A 22,083-nucleotide genomic window follows, 5' to 3' on the forward strand; every position below is an offset into this window, starting at 1 on the left:
AAACACGCCTCTTTCACCCGTCTGGCCCGCCCTTGTATCCTATTACCTCCTTCTCTGCCTCTCAGATCTCGCACATGCGTGCCTGCGCCGCTTCACTGCAGTCCTCAGGAGCGAGATCTGAGAGGCAGAGAAGGAGGTACGGTAATAGGATACAAGGGCGGGCCAGACGGGTGAAAGAGGCGTGTTTTTCTGGGCACAGCGCCGCTCTCTTTTTTCCATACCCCGGGCGTCCCGGACGCCTGCAGCTTGCTCCGCCCTTCACTTACACCTTCCCGGTGAGGCGCCCCCTCACCTCGTCATCGGGCGGGGATGCGGCCGCGGCCGTTTTTGAGTTCCCCCCACCATATGCGGCGACCGCAGATTCTCCAGTCCGGCTCGGAAGTTTCAGCACCCGCCCTATAAGACGACACCCGGCGTATAAGACGACCCCCGACTTTTGAGAAGATTTTCCTGGGTTAAAAAGTAGTCTTATACGCCAGAAAATACAGTAAATCAATTGGAATATAAATATTGTACTTATTTTTCAGTGTATAGCATATAAATAAGTATAAGCAAGTCACTATCTGTATGAAATTTTAGTTTGTACTGACTTTGCTACTGCCTTCTGTAGCCTGTTTTACAACTAGGCAAATATCTAGATGATTTAATGTACCCCCTGGAAGACCTCTGCGTACCCCCAGTGGTACATGCACTCCTGGTTGAGAGCCAGTGCCCTAACACACCACAAATATTGTATGTCTTTCTACCGCTATATGAAGAGACCATCATAATATGGCAAATTTTAGCACCACCCAAAGTTGAAAGCTCGCAGAAGAATAAACTTTCCTGCCAAAAGAATCAAGTCTCTTGGCGTCTTTGTCCTTGGGGGTAGGTGCAGGCTGGCCATGGAGTTCCCAATGGTTGACAGACTACACCACCAGGGAGTTAGGTGCTGGGTGGGAGTACAGGTACTCATGTCCCTTAGCCAGAACAAAGTACTTTTTTTCTGCTTTCTTGGAGATGGGCACCAAGGAAGCTGGGGTCTGCCACAGGGCAGTCGATATGTTGGCCACAGCTTGGTGAAGGGGTAAGGCCACACGGCCCGGTGCCAAGGAGGACAGAACATTGAAAAGGGTGTCCAACAGCTCCTCCATCTCCTCAGCCTAGAGTTGGAGATTAGAGGCTACCCTTTTGAGGAGCTCCTGGTGAGCTTTAAAGATCTCATGTACAACGGACGGAGGTGCCGCTATGGTCTCCTCCGGTGCCGGCAAGGGGGCCAGTCCGGCTACCAGGGCATTGGGAGATGCCGCTGGTTCGACTCCCAAGACCGAGTCTGGGCCCGGTGCCGCCGGTTCGGTGCCCATCGACTTCTGACTCTGTCGAGGAGGGGACACCGAATGGGTCTGGGATGCCCTGGCTACCGAGCGGGGTCTCACCTGGGCAGGCAATTGCGGCCACGGTGCCCATTGACACCATTGGCCTTGCCACGGCGCCCCTTGCCACTGACTGGCTTGGGTGCCAAGCGGTGTAGGCTGCTCTTGGGGCCTGGAGCGGCTCAGGGACAGGTGGCTGGGTGCCGAGGCCAAGGTCACTGTTGACCACACGGTGCCGTAGGAGAGACTGGAGCATCTACGGTCGTGCCAGTGCTGACCTCGAGATCTGGACCTCGACGACGATGAGGAGCGGTACTCGACCAAAGTCCTGCTCTCATAGTCGTCCCGGCGATCGTAGCTTCAACGCTTCGGTGCCGGTAACGCCCAAGGAGAGCTCCGTCTACGGTGTCTAGCGGAGTGGGCACTCGAGCCCGAGCATCCATAATGATGGCGTCGGAATCTGCTCCTGTAGCTCCTATCCAAAGAGGAGCGTTGACGCCACTTGTCTCGGTGCCTGCGCTCCCGATGGGGAGTGGAGGACCTTCGAGGTTCCCGTGCAGGTGAATCAGCCAGGCTGATCGGAGCGGAGGACTGACGCGAGCTATGTGAGAACCTCAGCGAACGGGACGCACGGTCCTCGGAGCGCGGGCTGTCTCTTGCTGGGGAGGGCTGGTGTGCTCCCAATGGCCACTTCCCTCAGGACCGGGGGCCTACCTCGGGTGGCGCACCCGGCACCGGGAAGGAAAGGATGTCATGCGCGGCCTGTGCAGCCTCCGGCGTCGACGGCATTCTCACCGTGGGAGAGGCACGCGTGGACAGGACTGGACTACTCCACTAGGCACTAGTCAGAGGTCTGGGTCCCGGGGGGGATCATGGGCTGCCCAGCGCAAGTCCGGCCTCAGCGCTGCCCTTTTGTCGGCGCCGCTGAGTCTTCCCTTGCTTCGTAGCAGGTGAGCGGTGCCGACTGGTGGAGGGCGCCTCGCTCCGCACCGAGGATGAGGCACCCGGTGCCGAGTCTGACTGGCGTGCCGGTGCCGTGGCCAATGCAGATTCCATCAGCAGGGCCCGGAGCCGGATATCTCTCTCACATTTCGTTCAAGGGTTGAACGACCGACAGATCTTACAGCGATCGGTTACGTGAGTCTCGCCCAAGTAGCGAAGACACTGAGTGTACCAGTCGCTTCTTGGCATAGAACTGCGACAGGAGTCACACGACTTGAAGCCTGGGGCATGCCCACACCAGGCAACAAACTAAAGAAGTTATCCAACTAAGGGGAAGTTGAGTACTACTAAGGCTATTGGAAGGGCTACAGCAAGGCTGGAGCACAAAGTTCCGACTACCTTCACTGGCGGCAAGAAGGAACTGAGGGTGGGGGGAGTGCGCAGCTCCCCTTATAGCGTGATATAGAGGCGCCACTCCAGGGGTTGCAGCAGTACTCCCCCACTATGGGTACTGCTAAGGGAAAAACTTCTGGCACCAGTGAACGTGGCGAGCATGCACACCTACTGTGGAATACACAGGAGCAATCACTCAAAGAAGAATAGCTAGTTCCACATTGTTCTTCAAACCTCAGATCATTGAAATGCAGCTGTGCATTTGAGATACTATATGACTGTAGTACATTTTGCACTGCCTGCATCTACACTGACATCAGGAGAGGAGAAGAGGACAAGACTGTCCCTAGCATATATGATTAAAAAAAAAAGGCGAGACACGCCCACCCACTATCAATGCAACAAGGAGGGAGAACAGTAGCTGGGGCCAAGAGAGAAGATGCAATGAAACCCTTCTGTACCCACAACTGATGTCTGAAAAGCATCAGTCACTCTGCATATCAAAGAAAGAAAGAGCAGCCAGTATTCAGACAGATAGGATCCTTATGACCTATATAGGAGAAGTGCACTTTCCTAGTAAACTGTAGCAGTTTTCCAATAGAGTTTTCTTATGGACTTATTTATTAAGCAAAAATTAAGATTAGGAGTCTGATTTAAATTATGTAAATTTTCAGTTTTAGTTAACTGTGGAACTATTGCAGCTACTTCTATTTTACTCCTGCCTTCATAAAAAGCTACAGAGTTATAACAGATAATTACAGAGACTAAAGTACATGTTTTAATATAATTAGGACCAGGCCACCCAAGATGAAAACTACACCGTAGGAAGAGTCCTACGACCAGGTATTTGAGGCCAATCCCTTTATCAATAAGAAGACAAAGAAGACCAGCACCATTCATATTCTGGTTTTGGATAGAACACCTGATATTGCCTACATCATAGAAACCTTCCTCCCTCCAAGCCTACACCCCACTACCCCCTTTGGCAATAACGTAACCATTAAACAAGTTCTGAATCAGTAGTCTTTCTTCCCAATTCAGTTTTAACAAAAAAAGCTGCAATGTAAGTAGCTATAGGAGATAACAGTCCAACTACTGTGAAACAGCGTGCCTCAATCATCCAATAGATCAATTTGGCACATTAGCCAGGAGGAAGCAGATCGTGAGTGTTTTTGACCACAAACTCCATCCCTCCCATTTTGCAACCCTCCCTGGACCAGTGACAGGTGCATGAGCAGCCAAGTCATTGGAAATAAGCAAGGAGGAAGACCAGTGGAAAAAATTAAAGGGGCCACTCTGGTCTCACCTTGGGCTCAGGGGCATGCTAGCCAGGAGGAAGCAGATCGATAAAAGGGGCCACTCTGCTATCACCTTGGGTTTGGGGGCATGCTCCGTACCCCCAAACCTTACCTCCCTTTTCACAGATTCACACACAAAAACGTGAAACAGCGCTCAGGGGCATGCTAGCCAGGAGGAAGCAGATCGATGAAAAGGGCCACTCTGGTCTCACCTTGGGCTCAGGATAATGCTCCGTACCCCCAAAGCTTACCCACTCTGGTATCACATTGGGCGTAGGGGCATGCTCCGTACCCCCAAACCTTACCTCCCTTTTCACATATTCAATGAAAGGGGCCACTCTGGTCAGGAAGCAGCTCAGGATTGTTTTTGACCACATATCCCATCCCTCTTGATTCGCAACCCCACGGACCAGGCGGTAGCAAGTAACCCAGATGTCAAGTTGCGTGGCAGAAACTGCACCCAGTTGCAAAACGGGTGGGTTGCTATTCGTGGTGTCATACCGGGCAGCCTCGAGATCCTGCGCCCCCGGCTGGGCACTTCCCCTCCCGGGCTCCAGCTGCGCTGGGGAAGCACCATCTGGGGGCGCAGGGTCTGGAGGCTGCCCGGGAAACCGTGAAGCCAGTAGCGCTTGGGCAGCCCTTTTCGCGTGGCTGGGAGGGAGGAGGGGGAGTTAGGGCGGGGACTTTGGGGAAGGGGCGGAGTTGGGGCAGGGCGGGGGTGGGAAAGGGGCAGGGCCAGGGCCCGTGGAGTGTCCTCTTTTTTTATTTTTTAAATATCGTAACCCTACACTGAAGGGCCTGAAACATGGTAGTAATTGCTGCTATACAAGCATCCACATCTTTCAAACATCCTCCAGCACCATCTATGACATTTCCCAAGTATTTGACGGTTGTCACTTGTTCAATATCTCATCCAGACAGGTTAATACTGAGCTGGTTGTAATCGGGAGTGGGAGGCTGCTTGATGGTTATGGCTAAGGCTACTGTGTTTGGTGTGAAGGTTGCAGTGTTCACTGTAATTGTGAATTTTAATAAAGTCTATGACCCCCCCCCCCCCGAGAGAAGTAGTTCCTTTCCTCTTCGGGCATTACAACCTAGTGCTCATGGTTGCAGCACCACTCAGGTTTGGCACATCTTCCCCTCTGCAGATGTACATAGAGGGGCATCAGGGCTAAATTCGATTGGCATTGGAACCTGACCCATATGGCTGCAGCACCATCCAGGTTTGGTGTGTCCACCTGTAGATGGAGGGGCAGATGCACCAAACCTGAGTGGCATTGCAAACATGTGTGCCAAGTCACAATGCTCGGAGGCGGGAGGGGGACCCAACCCGCAGGACGAGTGCAGGGTGGAGTCATTCTCCAACCAATGCGCCTCTTACAGGCTCCCTGTATTTTTCCGCATCTCTTCCATTAAATATTGTAGCCTTAATTATGGCCAGGGATTTCTTGGAATAATTTTTGTAAGCTTCCATCAACCAATCAATGCCAACATTGAACAACAATGGTGACAGGATGCAGTATTGCCAAACTCTGTGGAAACTGGAAACCATGCCATGTATCTACTATTAACTCAAACATAGCTTTCTGTTCCATTATAGAGCTTGTCTATCAAGAACTCTGTCTTCCCAGGGATGCTAAGTCACCTCATCAGAGCCCACAAACTTGAAGCACTGAATCAAAGGCCTGATGGAAGCTTACAAAACTGCTGTGCACAGCTTATTAAATTTAGGCATCTTTTCAAAAACTGTCCCAAGATAAAGATCTAGATGTTAGTGGAACAACCAGGTCTAAAGCTGCACTGAGTATCCCTCACAGCTTTTGCCATGAAGGGCATTGATGATTTGAGACATCAACATGGAAGCAAAGACATTTTCTTCTAATCCTTCTTTTCTTCTAACATTTCTTCTAATTTTAAAGCATGCCATTCATCTGTTTTTTCAAAATACACTTTACTTTTGACTTAGTCATGGCCACATAAATTATATAAGAATTTATGGTTTCTAATAAATTAACATTACTTCTACTAGAACTGAATCATCACCACTTCATTGTTTTCTCTACGCAAATAATTATCAACAGCATATAATACTAGATTTTTGCTGGAGATAGACATTTATTTTTAAATATTTTGGAGGAAACTTAAATCTATGCATTTTTTCAAAGCGTGTGTTATTCAAATATTATTTGGATTAAAGTGGAATACCATATTCTAAAAATGTAAACCACACTTTTAATTTAAAACTTTAGAAAGCAAATTTAGTTCTGGAGGAAAGTGCAGGCCAGACTAGACTGAAAGCTGTGGTGCTCTAGAGCAAGCATCAACAAAATGGACACATGGCTGCAGATAAAGGTAAACAAAAGGGGCACAAATTCACCCTTAATCTGAATCTTGCATAGTCATTTACACCAGTGCAAAGTGGAGGTAAAATGCTACCAAATCAGAATGTAAGTATTTCATTCACTTTGCACTGGTGTAAATGACTGCAGAAATAGTAAGGCAATGGTGAATCAGGTTCTAAGCAAAGAACTATGCAATGAGAGGAAGAAAATTTTGAGCCCCTTTCCCACTGACATACTTATTCTCAGAAATGCAGAGTATAAGGGTCATGTTTATAAGTACAGGATGGGAGCATCTGCATAGAAACGTAAAGGTGCAACTCAACATCCAGAAGAGCATATGGTCACAAAGTTCTCCTCCTTGGCATCATTCCGGCTTCTAAACAGGAGTAACTTGGTGGCCAGGAAGCAGCACTCTCAGGAGGTCAGCCTGTATGGTTCCTGGCCACTCTCCTGTTCATTATTTTTCACTACATACTTATACATGCAGCATTTGGCACTTGTATTGTGTAGAGTCAAAGTCCCAAATTTTAAAATAGTTGAAACAGTAATAATTGTGGGAGCAATCCCCCTTTGATAACCCTTCTGTATAATTTTCCTCACCATACAGGAATCAAGTGTACTGACACACTCCAATCAGTCTCCAGCACTGGGCAGAATAGCATTTCTAGCAGTGCCTTCAAACTGCATGATCTGCCAGTGCCACATAAGTGTAGAATATTGTGATAGCAGTGGGTTATCTATGAAATACCCTAAATTTTTGTTATGATGCAAGGATCCCCACCACCTGTTTCTTGACTAAAAGAAAAAAATGGCATTCTCTAAACAAATTAAGCTAAAAGCTGTGCCAAGGGGCAAAATAAAGTCCAAAGAACCAGTAGCACCCTTATTATATTAATTAATGTTTTAAAATCCTTGTTGAAGTTCCTTGACTGATGAATGGGCACATCTAATATAAGTGACTTTTAGAAATCAACCCTATTAACTGATTTTAGCCTTATAAAATAATAAAACTGTAGCAAATCTGTGAAGAGTAACTTCTGCATGCCTGCAGATTATCTGTGTAGAGCTCATAATACTTGTGACTCAAAGGTCAGTACTCAAATCAAATAATGTATTGCAAATCTAGGTGCACAGCATTGTCTATACCTAATATTCTAGGAAGAGTTTAAGGGTGCTGACTGTGTATGCATTCAGAAACACTCCAAAACACACACACACACACACACGGTAGGATCTAATACACCATAGAATCCAACACCATTGTTAAAATAAACATAGTTAACAGAGACAAGGTGGGTGAGGTAATACCTTTTATTGGACCAACTTTGTTGGTAAGAGATCAGGCAAGAGCTCTGTGTATGTTAGAAACCTTGCCTCTCTCACCAACAAAAATGTATGCAATAAAAGATATAACCTCACCCACCTTGGCGCTCTCATATTCTGGGACCAGCAAGTCTACAACAACATTGTGTACAATATTCTTAACAGTCATCCTAGCGACCTTTCCATACTAATGAACAACTTTTCTTATCTCCAAGTATCTGGATTGCACTGAAGGGCTACAGACTTAACCAAAAAAAGTTACTTTCCTTGCTTCTTCCAGAGAACCTGCTTATAGAGAAATCATAAAACAGGTGAGAGAACTGCCTTCCAACTCTGAAATATTTATTTTCAGCTCAAGTATTTAGTGGTTATCATTTTCTCTCTTTTTTTCCTTATTTGGAATAAATAAGAGTTAATAGGTATATTACTTTCACTGGCTCAAGCTTGAATAATTACTCACTCTGTGGTAGCCTCTTGTGATTCTGCAGCTGGAATTTCAGTTATTCTATCACACCACATCCCTTTTATACAGCAAAAAAATCCACTCTGCTAATGCATGTATCTTTGGAACTGCAGCATCACTGAAGGCTCTCATAACACAGGCTAATCTCAAATCATTTCCCCCCAGGGAGGCATCCAAAAGTGAAAGCCAGCTGAAAGAGTTATGGGGAGATCTCAGCTGTGGACCAGTTTACTTTTTGTACTGAGGTTAACAACATCTCCAAATCCAAATGAGGGTGGAATGCAAATACATAGCCTCTGCAGGGGGGGAGGGGGGGAGATCAGCACACTACACTTAAGTAATATGACACCATTTCAACTCTGTAAGAAATCTTAAATACATTAGGAAAGAAGTCTTACTTTAGGAAACAAAGCCCCACCCCTCCTCTCCCTTACCTCATGCTGTCACAAGTCTTTTCCCATTTTATCAAACAACAAGCACAAAATTAATAAATAAAGTAAACAAGAGCGAAAGGAACGGTAGTATAGCAAAATAAAAAAACAGGGCAGTCTAAGAATGTATGCTGCAAATTCATTGGCTCCAATGCTGTCTAGCTTAAATCTAGGATTCCAGTTGGCAGTTTGCAGGAATGATAGATATTCCTTATTCTGTGTTGGATGGTGCAGGATGCAGCATATCTACTGCAGTACTAGGCTGGCAGACACACAAATAGCAAGCTGCCTCAGCTCTGCTAAAAGCTAATGTTGGTTCTGAGCCAAAGTTCCCCCCCCCCCCAAAAAAGAAAAAAATCCCCAACACATAAATACATTTTATAAATATAAAAACATAAGACTATCTTGAAAAATGTGTAAAAAGATGAAAAACACAGCAAAGAAAAAAAAAGCAATACTTACCAAAGAATTAAAAAGAAAAGAAAGTATCAAAACAGAAGGAGCAGAAAATTAGTAAGCACCAGAATAAAAAAAATTACTTGATAAAGACCAGAAATTAAAATAATTTGCAGGGAATTGACAAAAGGGATAAACTGTAATGTAACAATCAAACATACCTCATTTTTATTTTACTTTTTTAAAATAGGGATCTGATTCTCTCTCTGGATTACATTATTATTGGTTTATATCTGTTCCTACCCTTTTAAGGGCGCAATAATAATTCAAGTAAGGGTTTGAATTTTTTTTGTTTTGTTTTGTGGTTGGGGGGTTGTTTTTTGTTTGAATGATAAGAAAATTAACAAGTGGCCCAATTCTGCAGGCCTCCAATACCAAAATTCTCACCATTGAAGTATTATAAATATTATTTGAAGACCCATCGGGGTCTCAAACTCAATTTACCTTAGGGCCAGTGCCAGTCCTCAAATCCTCCCAGCAGGCCAATAATGTCACTGAAGATGGTGTTCAGAAAAGATATTGTATTTTTTAGTTAGAATTTCTTGGAAATAATAAAACTGTCATACAACTTCATACAATTCTTTGCCTGCCAGAGAATTTTTAGTGTTTGCCAGACACCTGGCAACGCTTCAGTTCTGTCAGTTTGTTGATGTTTGGCCTCAGTGACTGAAAAGTTGAAACCTTCAAGATTGCTGCAAGGTGTGCATCAGATAGTTGTGTTTGGTATTTTGACTTGTTTATATTCTTTGTGGATAAAAGTGACGCTGCCTCCATGGCTGACTCTGCCCAGCGACTAGTGATGGTATCTCTGTCCCTTTCCCCCAGCCAATGGGAGCTGTGGGGGGCAGCGCCTGCAGCAGACAGTGCTGGCAGAGTGGCTGCATGCGTCTCTCCTCCGTGGCTGCAGTGGAGAGGTTCTCAGGCCACAGATGGCCTGCGGGCAGGGACTTTGAGACCCCGTGTTTTACAAGCTCTCAACAAAAGTCCTGGACTTCAAAAAAACTTTAGTGCAGAAGGAATTCCTCAACTATTGAGCATTTGCAGACAGTGAATTGAGTTTAAATTATGGCTGGGATGTATTACAGCATTCACCTGGCAATCTAGCAAATACCATTATAGTCCAGATTTCAGATCAGTTCTGTTATCAATCCATATCCCACACAAACTTTCCCAATTATTGAAGTTTTCAGCTATAATTTTCTATGGAATTTTGGAGAGAAAGAATAATTTCTTCTTTTATTAAAACAGTTCTAGCCACACATTTTTAGATAGGGCTAGCGCAACAAACAAACAAATATCAAAATGCTACTTCTGAAACATTTATTTTCCCTAAAAGTACTAGGAAATTAAATTTAAACAAGTATGCTAACACAGAATTAGGACTGAACAATGTAACATTACAAAATTAGGAAATGTAAAAGTTCTAGTTGAGTGCATAACTTTAACTGTGCCTCCTGGCAAGTTTGCATTATGATATAGCATTTAGTTATGTGATCTACATCATAAACTTAACATTATAATTTAATAAGTGTTAAATGCTTAACTGTACAACCCTAATATTACATTAACATTGTTTTGTGCTATTTAAGATGTGAAATTAGATTTTCAGCTGAGCCTAAGTAGCATCCTGTAACATCACATACCATCCATAACTAAGTTTATTCAGCACTAAACCTTTTGGTTGTTTCACTCAGTCACTGCAACTAAACAATTACAATCTCTCTGGAAAAAAATTTTTACAAGCTGTCAATAAGAAGAGAAAATATTCTATTAAAAGATTTTTCCCCAGCTTCTGATGCTACAGGGCGTAGAGACACAATATGTCTTACCCAAATAGCAGGAAAAAAAGCCCCTTCCAGGCTGAAATTGTAAACATCCTCTACATCAATAGTGTATACTTAAAAAATGTTTTATCTCAACTCCGGGGTAAGTATTGGGCCTCCTTCCAAGCCCTTTTAATTCCCAAAAAAATTCACCTAAAACAAAGTCTTGTTTCCTGGATGTACACTGTAATCCAAACTGTGCCCCTCCAAAAACAGAGCACAACCACCTCCACCAAGCACTCAGAATTAAGCATACATTCCAAGTTGCTATTTTTAATGACATCAGACAAGGGTTTAGGCCTGAGTTTCCACATGTAACTGAGATCTCCACCTAGCCACTATTTAGCAGCCCATCTGGTTTGTCCCCAATCTCTTTTTTCTTTTGAGCATTTTTCCCCTTGCTTATTAGTTTTTTACCCTCCCTTAGGATAGCAAGCGCTGATCATCACCACCCTAATAAATGTGTTTGATACTGTGGACTGACAGTTAAAGAAAAGACCGTTACCTTTTCCATAACTGGTGTTCTTTGAGATGCGTTACTCATGTCCATTCCATGTAAAGTGTGTGTGCTCACCATATGCACCGGTGCCGAAAGTTTTTCCCTCAGTGGTATCCATAGGGGACTGGCTCTGGTGCCCCCTGGAGTGGTGCGCATATGCTGCGGTATAAAGGACGTTGCCGGCTCCTCTCACCTTCAGTTCCTTCTTGCTGAAAACTCCGACAGTGGGGAAGGAGGGCAGGTCATAGAATGGACATGAGCAACACATCTTGAAGAACACCAGGTATGAAAAAGGTAACTGTCTTTTCTTCGAGTGCTTCCTCATGTCCATTCCATGTTAGGTGACTCCCAAGCAGTACCAACAGAGGCTGGTATGAGTTCATGGGTGTGTAGCGTGTAACACAGCTCTGCCAAACCCAGCGTCATCCCTGGCCTGCTGGGTGATGGCGTAGTGTGCCGTGAACATGTGAACTGAAGACCACGTAGTGGCTCTGCAAGTGTCCTGGATGGGGACATGTGCCAGAAAGGCTGCCGACGATGCTTGCGCTTTCATTGAGTGGGCCTTCACCAATGGCGGTGGTTGAACCTGCGCCAACTCATAACAGGTCCGGATGCAGGAAGTGATCCAGTTGGAAATCTTCTAAGAGGACACCAGCAGGGCCTTCATCCTGTCCGCTGTCACAATGAAGAGTTGTCTCGACCTGTGAAAGATAAAATGCCAAGGCACGTCAGACATCCAGGGCATGCAGCCACCTCTCCTCATTGGTCTTGTGCGGCTTAGGACAGAACACAGGGAGGTACCTTGTCTTTGTAGAAGACCATATATGGCAGGTCCGAGGTCAGGGCTTTAATCTAAGACACTCGTCTAGCCAACATCACTGCCACAAGGAAGACGACTTTCCACGATAGGTGAGAAAGGGAACAAGCACCCAAAGGCTCAAAGGGCGTACCCATGAGTCTGGAGAGAACCAGATTGAGGTGCCATTGTGAGACAGGATCCCTAACAGGAGGGAAGAGCCTTTCAAGGCCTTTCAGGAACCTGACGGACACCTCATGTGAGAACACCCATCTACCCTGCATCGGCGGATGAAAAGCCAAGGTGGCTGCTAGATGAACCTTAATAGAAGAGAGGACCAGGCCCTGATTTTTCAGGAGAAACAGGTATTCCAAGATTGACTGCAGCAAAGAGCACACTGGGGAGAGGCTACTTTCAGATACCCAGTGGGAGAACCTCGTCCACTTTGCTAGGTAAGTTGCCCTAATGGAGGGTTTTCTACTTCCCAAAAGTAAATAATTAAAAGGAATTAAACTACATTTACAGGAGATTACAGGAAAGAGTGGCTAATGCCAGCTATCAGAATGGCAGATAAAATAGAATTTTCACACCGAAGCCTGGCCAGTCATGAAACTGGTTTTCAAAGCTTCTCTGATGCGCAGCATGCCCTGCTGTGCTCTTCTAACCACCCTGGTGTCTGGCTGCACGTAATCAGCGGCCAGGCGATTTGCCTCAACCTCCCACCCCGCCATAAATGTCTTCCCCTTACTCTCACAGGTATTGTGGAGCACACAGCAAGCAGTAATAATGATGGGAATATTGGTTTCGCTGAGGTCTAACCGAGTCAGTAAACTGCACCAGCGCGCTTTTAAACATCCAAATGCACATTCTACCACCATTCTGCACTTGCTCAGGCTATAGTTGAACAGCTCCTGACTACTGTCCAGGGTACCTGTGTATGGCTTCATGAGCCATGGCATTAAGGGGTAGGCTGGGTCCCCAAGGATAATTATAGGCATTTCAATATGCCCAATGGTTATTTTCTCGTCTGGAAAATAAGTCCCTTGCTGCAGCTGTTCACACAGACCAGAGTTCCTAAAGATGCGAGCATCATGTACCTTTTCTGGCCATCCCACATTGATGTTGGTGAAATGTCCCTTGTGATCCACCAGTGCTTGCAGCACCATTGAAAAGTACCCCTTGCGGTTTATGTACTGGCTGCCTTGGTGCTCCAGTCCCAAGATAGGGATATGCGTTCCGTCTATCGGCCCACCACAGTTAGGGAACCCCATTGCAGCAAAGCCATCCACTATGACCTGCACATTTCCCAGAGTCACTACCCTTGATAGCAGCAGGTCAGCGATCGCGTTGGCTCCTTGGATAACAGAAGCCCCCACAGTAGATTTGCCCACTCCAAATTGATTCCCGACTGACCAGTAGCTGTCTGGCCTTGCAAGCTTCCAGAGGGCTATTGCCACTTGCTTGTGAACGATGAGGGCTGCTCTCACCTTGGTATTCTTGCGCTTCAGGGCAGGGGAAAGCAAGTCACAAAGTTCCATGAAAGTGCCCTTACACATGCGAAAGTTTTGCAGCCACTGGGAATCATCCCAGACCTGCAACACTATGCGGTCCCACCAGTCTGTGCTTGTTTCCAAGGCCCAGAATTGGCGTTCCACAGCATGAACTTGCCCCATTACCACCATGATGTCCAAATTGCCAGGGCCCGTGCTTTGAGAGAAGTCTGTGTCCATGTCCTCATCACTCTCATCACCGCGCTGCCGTCACCTCCTCACCTGCTTTTGAAGTTTCTGGTGCTGCATATACTGCAGGATAATGCGTGTGGTGTTTACAGTGCTCAGAACTGCCATGGTGATCTGAGCGGGCTCCATGCTTGCCGTGATATGGCGTCTGCAGGAGAGCAGAGTGGCCGCGGAAGTGGTTATTCGATGACGACAGTTTGCAGTCCTACTGCACTGTCTGCTGCCAGCGGCGGCTGAGCTAAGCGGGCTGCACGCTTGCAGTGGTATGGTGTCTTTGCGGAAAAAAGGCACAAAACGTTTGTCTGCTGTTGCTCTCACGGAGGGAGGGGTGACTGACGACATGGCTTACAGGGTTGGTTTACAGGGAATTAAAATCAACAAAGGGGCGGATTTGCATCAAGGAGAAGCATACACAACTGTCACACCGAAGCCTGGCCAGTCATTAAACTGGTTTTCAAAGCCTCTATGATGCACAGCACTCCTTGCTGTGCTCTTCTAATCACAAACAGCCTAGTCAGCAAACAGCACCAGTGAGCTTTTAAACGTCCAAAGGCACATTCTACCACCATTCTGCACTAGCTCAGCCTATAGTTGAACTGCTCCTTACTACTGTCCAGGCTTCATGAGCCATGGGAGCAAGGGGTAGGCTGGGGTAGATGCGACTGCGCGGTGCTGCCGGCAGGGAGAGCAGCCTGAGGCAGAAGCCTCCAGCTCGCATGATATTCCAGGCAGGACTGAATCTACATTAGATGAAACTTAAAGAAGAGAGATTCTTACCCACGAAAGCTTATGCTCCCAATACTTCTGTTAGTCTTAAAGGTACCACAGGACCCTCTGTTGCTTTTTAAAGAAGAGAATGACCTGGAGCCACTCCCATTTATGTCCAGGCACCCCTGACAGACCTCACCAAGGTCTGCCAGGAGCACCCATGTTTGCTCAGGTGCCCCTGACCGACCTCACTGAGGTCGGCCAGGAACACCCAGGAGACGACGACAATGGCTAGCAGTCATACTGCACTTTCTGCTGCCACGAAGGTAAGGAGCTGCTGCTGTGTAGCAATGCAGTACCGCGTTTGCCAGCAGCACCCAGGAGATGTACGGTGATGGTGAGCTGAGCGGGCTCCATGCTTGCCGTGGTATGTCGTCTGCACGGGTAATCCAGGAAAAAAGGCGAGAAACGATTGTTTGCCATTGCTTTCACGGAGGGACGGAGGGGGGCCTGACGACATGTGCCCCAAACCACCTGCGACAATGTTTTTGCCCCATGAGGCATTGGGAGCTCAACCCAGAATTCCAATGGGCGGTGGAGACTGCGGGAACTGTGGGGTAGCTACCCACAGTGCAACGGTCCAAAAGTCAACGCTAGCCTCGGTACTGTGGATGCACTCCGCCGACTTAATGTACTTAGTGGGGACACACACAATCAACTGTATAAAATCTATTTATAAAAAATCGACTTCTATAAAATCGACCTAATTTCATAGCGTAGACATACCCTTAGCCTTGTGTGTTTTGATTTATTTCGCTTGGTAATTTACTTTGTTCTGTCTGTTATTACTTGGAACCATTTAAATCCTACTTTTTATATTTAATAAAAATCACTTTTTGCTTATTAATGAACCCAGAGCAAGTAATTAATTCCTGGGGGAGCAAACAGCTGTGCATATCTCTCTATCAGTGTTATAGAGAACGGACAATTTATGAGTTTACCCTGTATAAGCTTTATACAGGGTAAAAAGGACTTATTTCGGGTTTGGATCCCATTGGGAACTGGGTATCTGGGTGCTGGAGACAGGAGCACTTCTTAAGCTGTTTTCAGTTAAGTCTGCAGCTTTAGAGGGATGTGGTTCAGACCTGGGTCTAAGTTTGCAGCAGGCTAGCATGTCTGGCTCAACAAGACAGGGTACTGAAGTCCCAAGCTGGCAGGGAAAACAGACTCAGGTGGCAGTTCCAAGGGGGTTTCTGTGACCCACCCCGTCACGTCCCTCCAACTCAACTGACAGAGCAGTGCTGAGGGTGGCCAAGTGATGGAGCATGTCTTCTATCTGGGAACAGGTGTGTTTCACTCATTTCCTCCCCTCCTTGCTACTCTGTGCAAACCTGACTGGCTGGGAGGAGTGCCACTCCAAAAACAAGGACCCAGATTAACTAGGATCACCTCAGAGGATTTGAGTCTATAAGCAGATGGAGGACGGGATAGGAAACAAGACCAGGACAGGAGGAAGATTTGGAGATGGGATGGAATCAAGAAAAAGTAGTAGGAGAAAAAGCAGCAGCTCTGATCTCTGTGCTCACAGTGCATGCCAGCATCAGTGTGCATGGACACGTTGGAAGACCTCTATGTACCCCTGGTTGAGAATCACTGTGCTAAACTATCTGTTCAACCTTGCATTTAGCTATGACACTCTGAGTACCTTTCACAGACCTGAAGAAGAGTTTTATGTATCTTGAAGGCTTGTCTCTCTCAGCAAGCAGACAGATGGACCCTGTTAGTACTATGGAGCCACTTTATCCAATGTTGCCTATAGGGGCCAAGGGGTGTGTGGATACCCATCTACTTACTCAGACCTTCCTAGCGACAAGATGGGAAAATTCTCCAACTGCCAGCCTGGGGCCAGAAGCTCGTTAGCGCCCTGGGATGGGGCTCAGTTTTCCTGTCCGTGCCCCGAGGGGCTCCCCCAACCCTGGGGAAAGGCCCCCTGCCCCTACTATCCTGGGGAATGGCCCTTACCCTCACAACACACTAGGGAATGGCCCCTGGCTCCCCTATATTCACCCACTCCACACCTCTGGGTGTCTCCACAACATTGCCGCTTCCCTACGCGCTGGGGAGAGGCCTTCACAGGAAGAACAGTATCCCCGTGCACCTGCCCTGACCCAGCTCAGCCCCTTTGCCAGCAGCTCACAACTACCCATCCAAGTGGGGAAGCAGCAGCACCAAGGAGGGACCAATTCACACCTCCCCCCATATGATAACTTAAAACCCTCACCCACTGCAGATTGTGACGGCATCAAAGTGCTCAATCATCTGAACTGTGCAGTCCTTGGACAAGCAGGCAGTGACATCCAAGCTGTTCTAAGCATAGGCGCCAACTTTCTCCAGCACCGGTGGGTGCCCTCGCACCCCTACCCCTGTCCCCAACCTGACTCCACCCTTTCCCTGCCCCCATTCCAACCCCATCCCCAAAGTCCTCATCCTAACTCCATCCCCTCCCTGCCCCTATTGGATCCCTTCCCTAAATCCGGCCCCGCCACTTCCCCCAGCACGCCGCATTCCCCCTCCTACTGCACGAATCAGCTGTTTCGTGACGCAAGTGCTGGGAGGGAGGGGGGAAGAAGCAGGACGCGGCGGCGTGCTCATGGAGGAGGCAGAGGTGGAGGTAAGCTGGAGCGGGGTGGCGAGCTGCCGTTGAGTACTGAGCACCCACCAATTTTTTTCCAGAACCTATGGTTCTAAGTGCCTTCGGCTGGACTCATGGCATCCACCAGCCACAAGAATTGGAAGAGGAGCAGCTCAGACCCCAGGAACGTGTATGTGTATAAGTGGTAACATCATTCAGGGACTGCTGACTGTGGCTGTGCAGAGAACACAGGACCTTGGGTGGGCAGGGACTGCGAGTGCTGGGGGGACTAGTCTGCAGCCCCGGTGGGGTGTCATACCTTGCAGAAGCCCAGTGCCAGACTCAGCCCCAATCTCTGGGCAGGGGCTGGGAGTGCTGAGGAAGAGGGGGTCTCATCTGTGCCTTTAGAAGGGGTGTCCAACTCAGGGGCCTAGTTCCAAGCTCAGTGTGTGTGTGGGGGGAAGGGGGTGGCTGTGAGTGCTGGAGGGTGACCCCAAGTGCACAAATTGGCTTGACACCAGGCTCTTGTGATGAGAACCTGGGGGGGGGGGGGCGGCGGGGGAGGGGGGAAGCGGGGGATGGGGGGGGGGGCCCTGTTTCCCCCGGTCGGCTTCACCCCAGGCCCTTGGGGTGGGACCCGGGGGGGGGGGGGCGGCAGGGGAGGAGTGAAGCAGTGGATTGTGGGAGAGGTACTGTTTCCCCCGGACTCCATCTCCCATCAGCCATTGCGAGGCCCGACCTGGGCCATTTCCAGGGCGTTGCCGATGCGAGGCTGAAGTGGGGCTGCCTTCACGAGAAAGTCAGGCGTCACCGTCAGCGTCGCGGTGAAGGAAATGCATCTGCTCCTGGTCTCGAGGGAGTAGTCTCCGCCCTGCTCTTCACCCTGGGAGTTGTATTCTCCAGCGTGCTGGGCTGCAGCAGGGAATCCCACGCCTCACGCTCCCAGGCCTGCCATCTCCAATCCATTGCTAACACCCGCCCGCATTATCAATGCCTCCAATACCCACCAGCCTTCTTCACTGAATGAGATTCAGTCTGAAACGCCACTTGTTCCCGCATCCCAATATCCCCAATAGTAGATCCAGTACAGCTTTCAATAACCATGGAAATGTCCAGTAACTGTTCTTGGTGTCACACTATTAGAGCACACGTAACGGGACTAAAACTTCTTGTACGGTTCCCGGTGAGACACTGAGAGCACGTAGCGGGACAAATACCTTTCGTAGAACAGTCTTAGAGCGCGAATCAGAGAAAATACTTTCGGTCATTACGTCCGGTGGGATACTATTAGAAAGCGCACGTGCGCAAAAAGCTTCCGATCACTTTCCCAGTGGGACGCTATTAGAGTGAGCACTGCGGTAAAAGACTTCCGGTCGCTGTCCGCAGGTGGATACTTTTAGAGAGCACACCAGAGCGAATGATTCCGGTCACTGTTGCCAGTGGGACGGCATTCAACCGCATGCCAGAGCAAATAACTTCCGGTCACTGTTCCCGATAGGTTAGTGTTAGTGAGCGTACCGTAGTAAATAGTATCCGGTTACTGTTCCTGGTGGGACAGTATTAACGTGCTTACCGCAACAAACAACTCCCGGTCACTATCCTAAGTGGGACACTATTAAAACGTTACCGGGCACTAACTTTCGGTTAGTATGCCCACACAGACGGTATAAGACTCAGTGCTGGGGTAAACAACTTCCGGTCACTGTTTCTAACCGAACAAGTTTTTACCAGGCAACTTAACTTCCGGTCGCTGTTACGCAGGTGTTAGGATGGTAAGCGGAGTATTGGAGGTTACTGGGACAGACAGTCTAATGTAAACAGATTAATGTAAACCTGTCTGCTGAGCCCTATTGGGTCCCAGTGTATTATGGGAGTTGCAGTCTCCACCCTACACCCAGCCTGATGATTTTCAGTGTCAGTTAGCTGGGACCCAGAATCATTCCCCAAAGTATTGCCCTATTCCCTGCCAGTTGCAGTCTCCCCCCTCCCCGGTAATATTATTATGTGAACACCTGACTTTGATGCCATTCTTTGTGGGTTGCCTGGGTGCTGGGGATGGGCCTGGGCCTGGAAACACCCAGATACTGCATATGTGTGTGTAGCACTGCTTATGTGCACGAGTGTTTGCAGAAACAGGGCCAAACCCTTTATGGGCCTGGTTGCGTAAAGGACAGATTTCTACCTTTATAAATAGAGCTCTTTGAAATCGTTGAACAGGAAGGCTGTGGCATAAACAAGTTTTCCAGTAAATGTTAATTCCTAGGTTTTGCTTCGAACTGCAACCAAGGCAAATAGCCTTCAAAAGTGTGTATGAGAACTGGGGTCGAGTGTTAGCATAATTGGAATAGCTTTATTAGGCCCAGACACAGCTTCTCATTCACAGATTCAAAGGAAGGTGTGTGATCATCCCCATATTGCAGATGGGGAAACAAGCAGAGGATTTTTGGATTAATTAATGGTAAATTAGTCATTTACTAATAGGTGGTATGTGTGATGGAGACTTAATGGAGTATGCAACAATTTAATTGCCTCATCCTGTTTGCTTTTCTATTTAAGTAGTTTTAGCCCTATCAAAAGGCTTACAAATGCTCCATAAGGACATTCAAAAACTCATTTAATCGTAACTATATAAACAAGCAGCCAAAAATCCTCATGAGTAATGTGGAAAATAACACTTGATATTAAAATAACAGCATTGATTTTTTTTATATTGGTAATTATTCAATCCCAAATGATTAACACATTGTTTATAAAATTTCTTTAAAATTAATGGACCAGAGGGGTAGCCATGTTAGTCTGAATCTGTAAAAAGCAACAGAGGGTCCTGTGGCACCTTTAAGACTAACAGACTAAAGACTAAAGGTGCCACAGGACCCTCTGTTGCTTTTTAAAATTAATAGTTTTTTTCAAGAAAAATCAAAGCTCAAATGTTTATATATTTTTAACAGTAGTTATCCTACATTTAAATGGCAGCCACTGTGAGACTTAAAGTATCTCTTTGAATTATAAAGCTCAGCTAAAAATTGTGTAACTGTATAAAGTATTTTTCTCTAAGACAAGCTTAAATATTTTTATCTGGGAAGGTGACTGAAGCTGGTCATGTCAGTGCTACATTTATTGTCTGTTCATTTGCCCTGCACAACAGGTAGGTCCAACAGTTAAAACAGAGCATATGTCTTCCCCCAGAGAAAGGTAGCATCCCAGGAGAATGACCTGCCTGTAAACAGATGCTCGATCCCCACCTGTCTCCTCTCATGCATTGCTGGGTTTGAGTCACTGGTCACCATTTTCTCCTCTGCACTTGACCTTGGTTTCCTTCAGTGAGTATGAACATCACAGATAGGGACACGCCACTCTGGAGATAAAGACAAGGGAGATAGGCAACACTTCCCTGTGAACAGTGAGTATTTTGGATGCAGTTTTTCACAGTACAGGAGAAGTCCGTTTCCCTTTCATTGTAGCTATGACAGTATGGGGGATTGTCTTTGAGGTTGGGCGTGGTGGTGTTGGACTGATCCCGTTAGGGAAGTGAGAGCATGAGCATTGCAGTCTCTCCTTTCATGACTTGTTTTCTGCCATAGAAGCATTGGAGCACAGACCTGAGAGATGGAGGCCAGGCCCCATTGGGCATAAACAACTCCAGGCAACACCGGTCCATCTTGGAGCAGGCGCAGTTGCCACAATCCTTGAATTATGTGTCCAGTTAGAGCTTTGAGTCTATCCCTTCTGACTGGAGACAGATTCTCCCTGTGTTAGGAGGGTCTGGGTTCCAAATGAAAGGTTCTTGAGAGCTATTGATGATAGGGGCAGAAGGACTTCTAAGCTCCCAGTTAATGGGGAAGTTAGTGCCCAGGGCAGGGGGGAATGTGTCCTCCCCAAAAGAAGGTTGGATCCAGGTGGGTGACTAGAAGGGCTCGGCTCTTAGACTCATAGACTCTAAGGTCGGAATGGACCATTATGATCATCTAGTCTGACCTCCCGCATGATGCGGGCCTCAAAAGCTGACCCACCCATTTCCGGAAGAATTCTCTCCCTTGACTCAGCTGTTGAAGTCCCTAAATCATGATTTAAAGACTTCAAATTGCTGAGAATCCTCCAGCAAGCGACCCCTGCCCCATGCTGCGGAGGAAGGCGAAAAACCTCCAGGGCCTCTGCCAATCTACCCTGGAGGAAAATTCCTTCACGACCCCAAATATGGCGATCAGCTGAACCCCAAGCATGCGGGCAAGATTCTCTAGCCAGACCCTCTGGAAAAAGTTCTCTGTAGTAACTTATCTTCATTGTTCCTGTCTCTCCTAAAGTGTTGAGCAATGCATTCTTTCCCTTCATATGATGTGGGTGTCTGGCACAGATGTGGGGATCTCTGGGGATGCATATGTAGGTGAGAGGCTCAGTGTTCCAGTTCTGGGGGTGGGATGGGGTCAAATGCCCTATGTTTGCTGACTCGGTTACTTTAGATAGTTTGATCCAGAGCTGACTGAAGAGATAAGGTAGGATGTCTTGGACCCATAGACACTGAGTTTCTAATGTGACATGGGGTGCTCCCCCCAGCTCTGCCCCAGGATCTGTCCCCACTCCACCTCTTCCTCTAAGGTCCCAACCCCACGCTGCCCTTTCCCGCCCCTGCCCTACCTCTTTCCGCCCTCACTCCACCCCCTCCCCCAAGTGCACCCTAAACAGCTTACAACGAGAGATGCTCTGTTCTCCCCAGTTTGTCTTTTCAACTCAATGAGTGTGAATCACTGGTCACGACAATGTTCTTCTTCTCTCTACTTGACCTTTTATTTCTTCAGTTAATCTAAGAGGTTAGGCTTAGGGTTAAGGTCAAGGGTTAGAGGTTAGGCTTAGGGTTGGGTTTAGGGTTAGGGGTTAGGGTTAGGGCTAGG

The 22,083-nt window shown here is 47.4% G+C and overlaps 1 protein-coding gene across 1 annotated transcript in view; it reads right to left on the minus strand.

Moving 5' to 3' along the window:
• GARNL3 (GTPase activating Rap/RanGAP domain like 3) overlaps positions 1–18,480 on the minus strand; it is a 236,060-nt gene extending 217,580 nt beyond the window's left edge. Inside the window, exon 1 of the mRNA XM_034752047.1 lies at positions 18,415–18,480. Within this exon, the coding sequence (XP_034607938.1) occupies positions 18,415–18,465 (51 nt within the window). The 5' untranslated portion in view covers positions 18,466–18,480. The remainder of the gene's footprint in view (positions 1–18,414) is intronic.
• Positions 18,481–22,083: the final 3,603 nt, after the last annotated feature.

The sequence above is a fragment of the Trachemys scripta genome, chromosome 17 (assembly GCF_013100865.1).
Source record: "Trachemys scripta elegans isolate TJP31775 chromosome 17, CAS_Tse_1.0, whole genome shotgun sequence".
Classification (NCBI taxonomy): Eukaryota; Metazoa; Chordata; order Testudines; family Emydidae; genus Trachemys; species Trachemys scripta.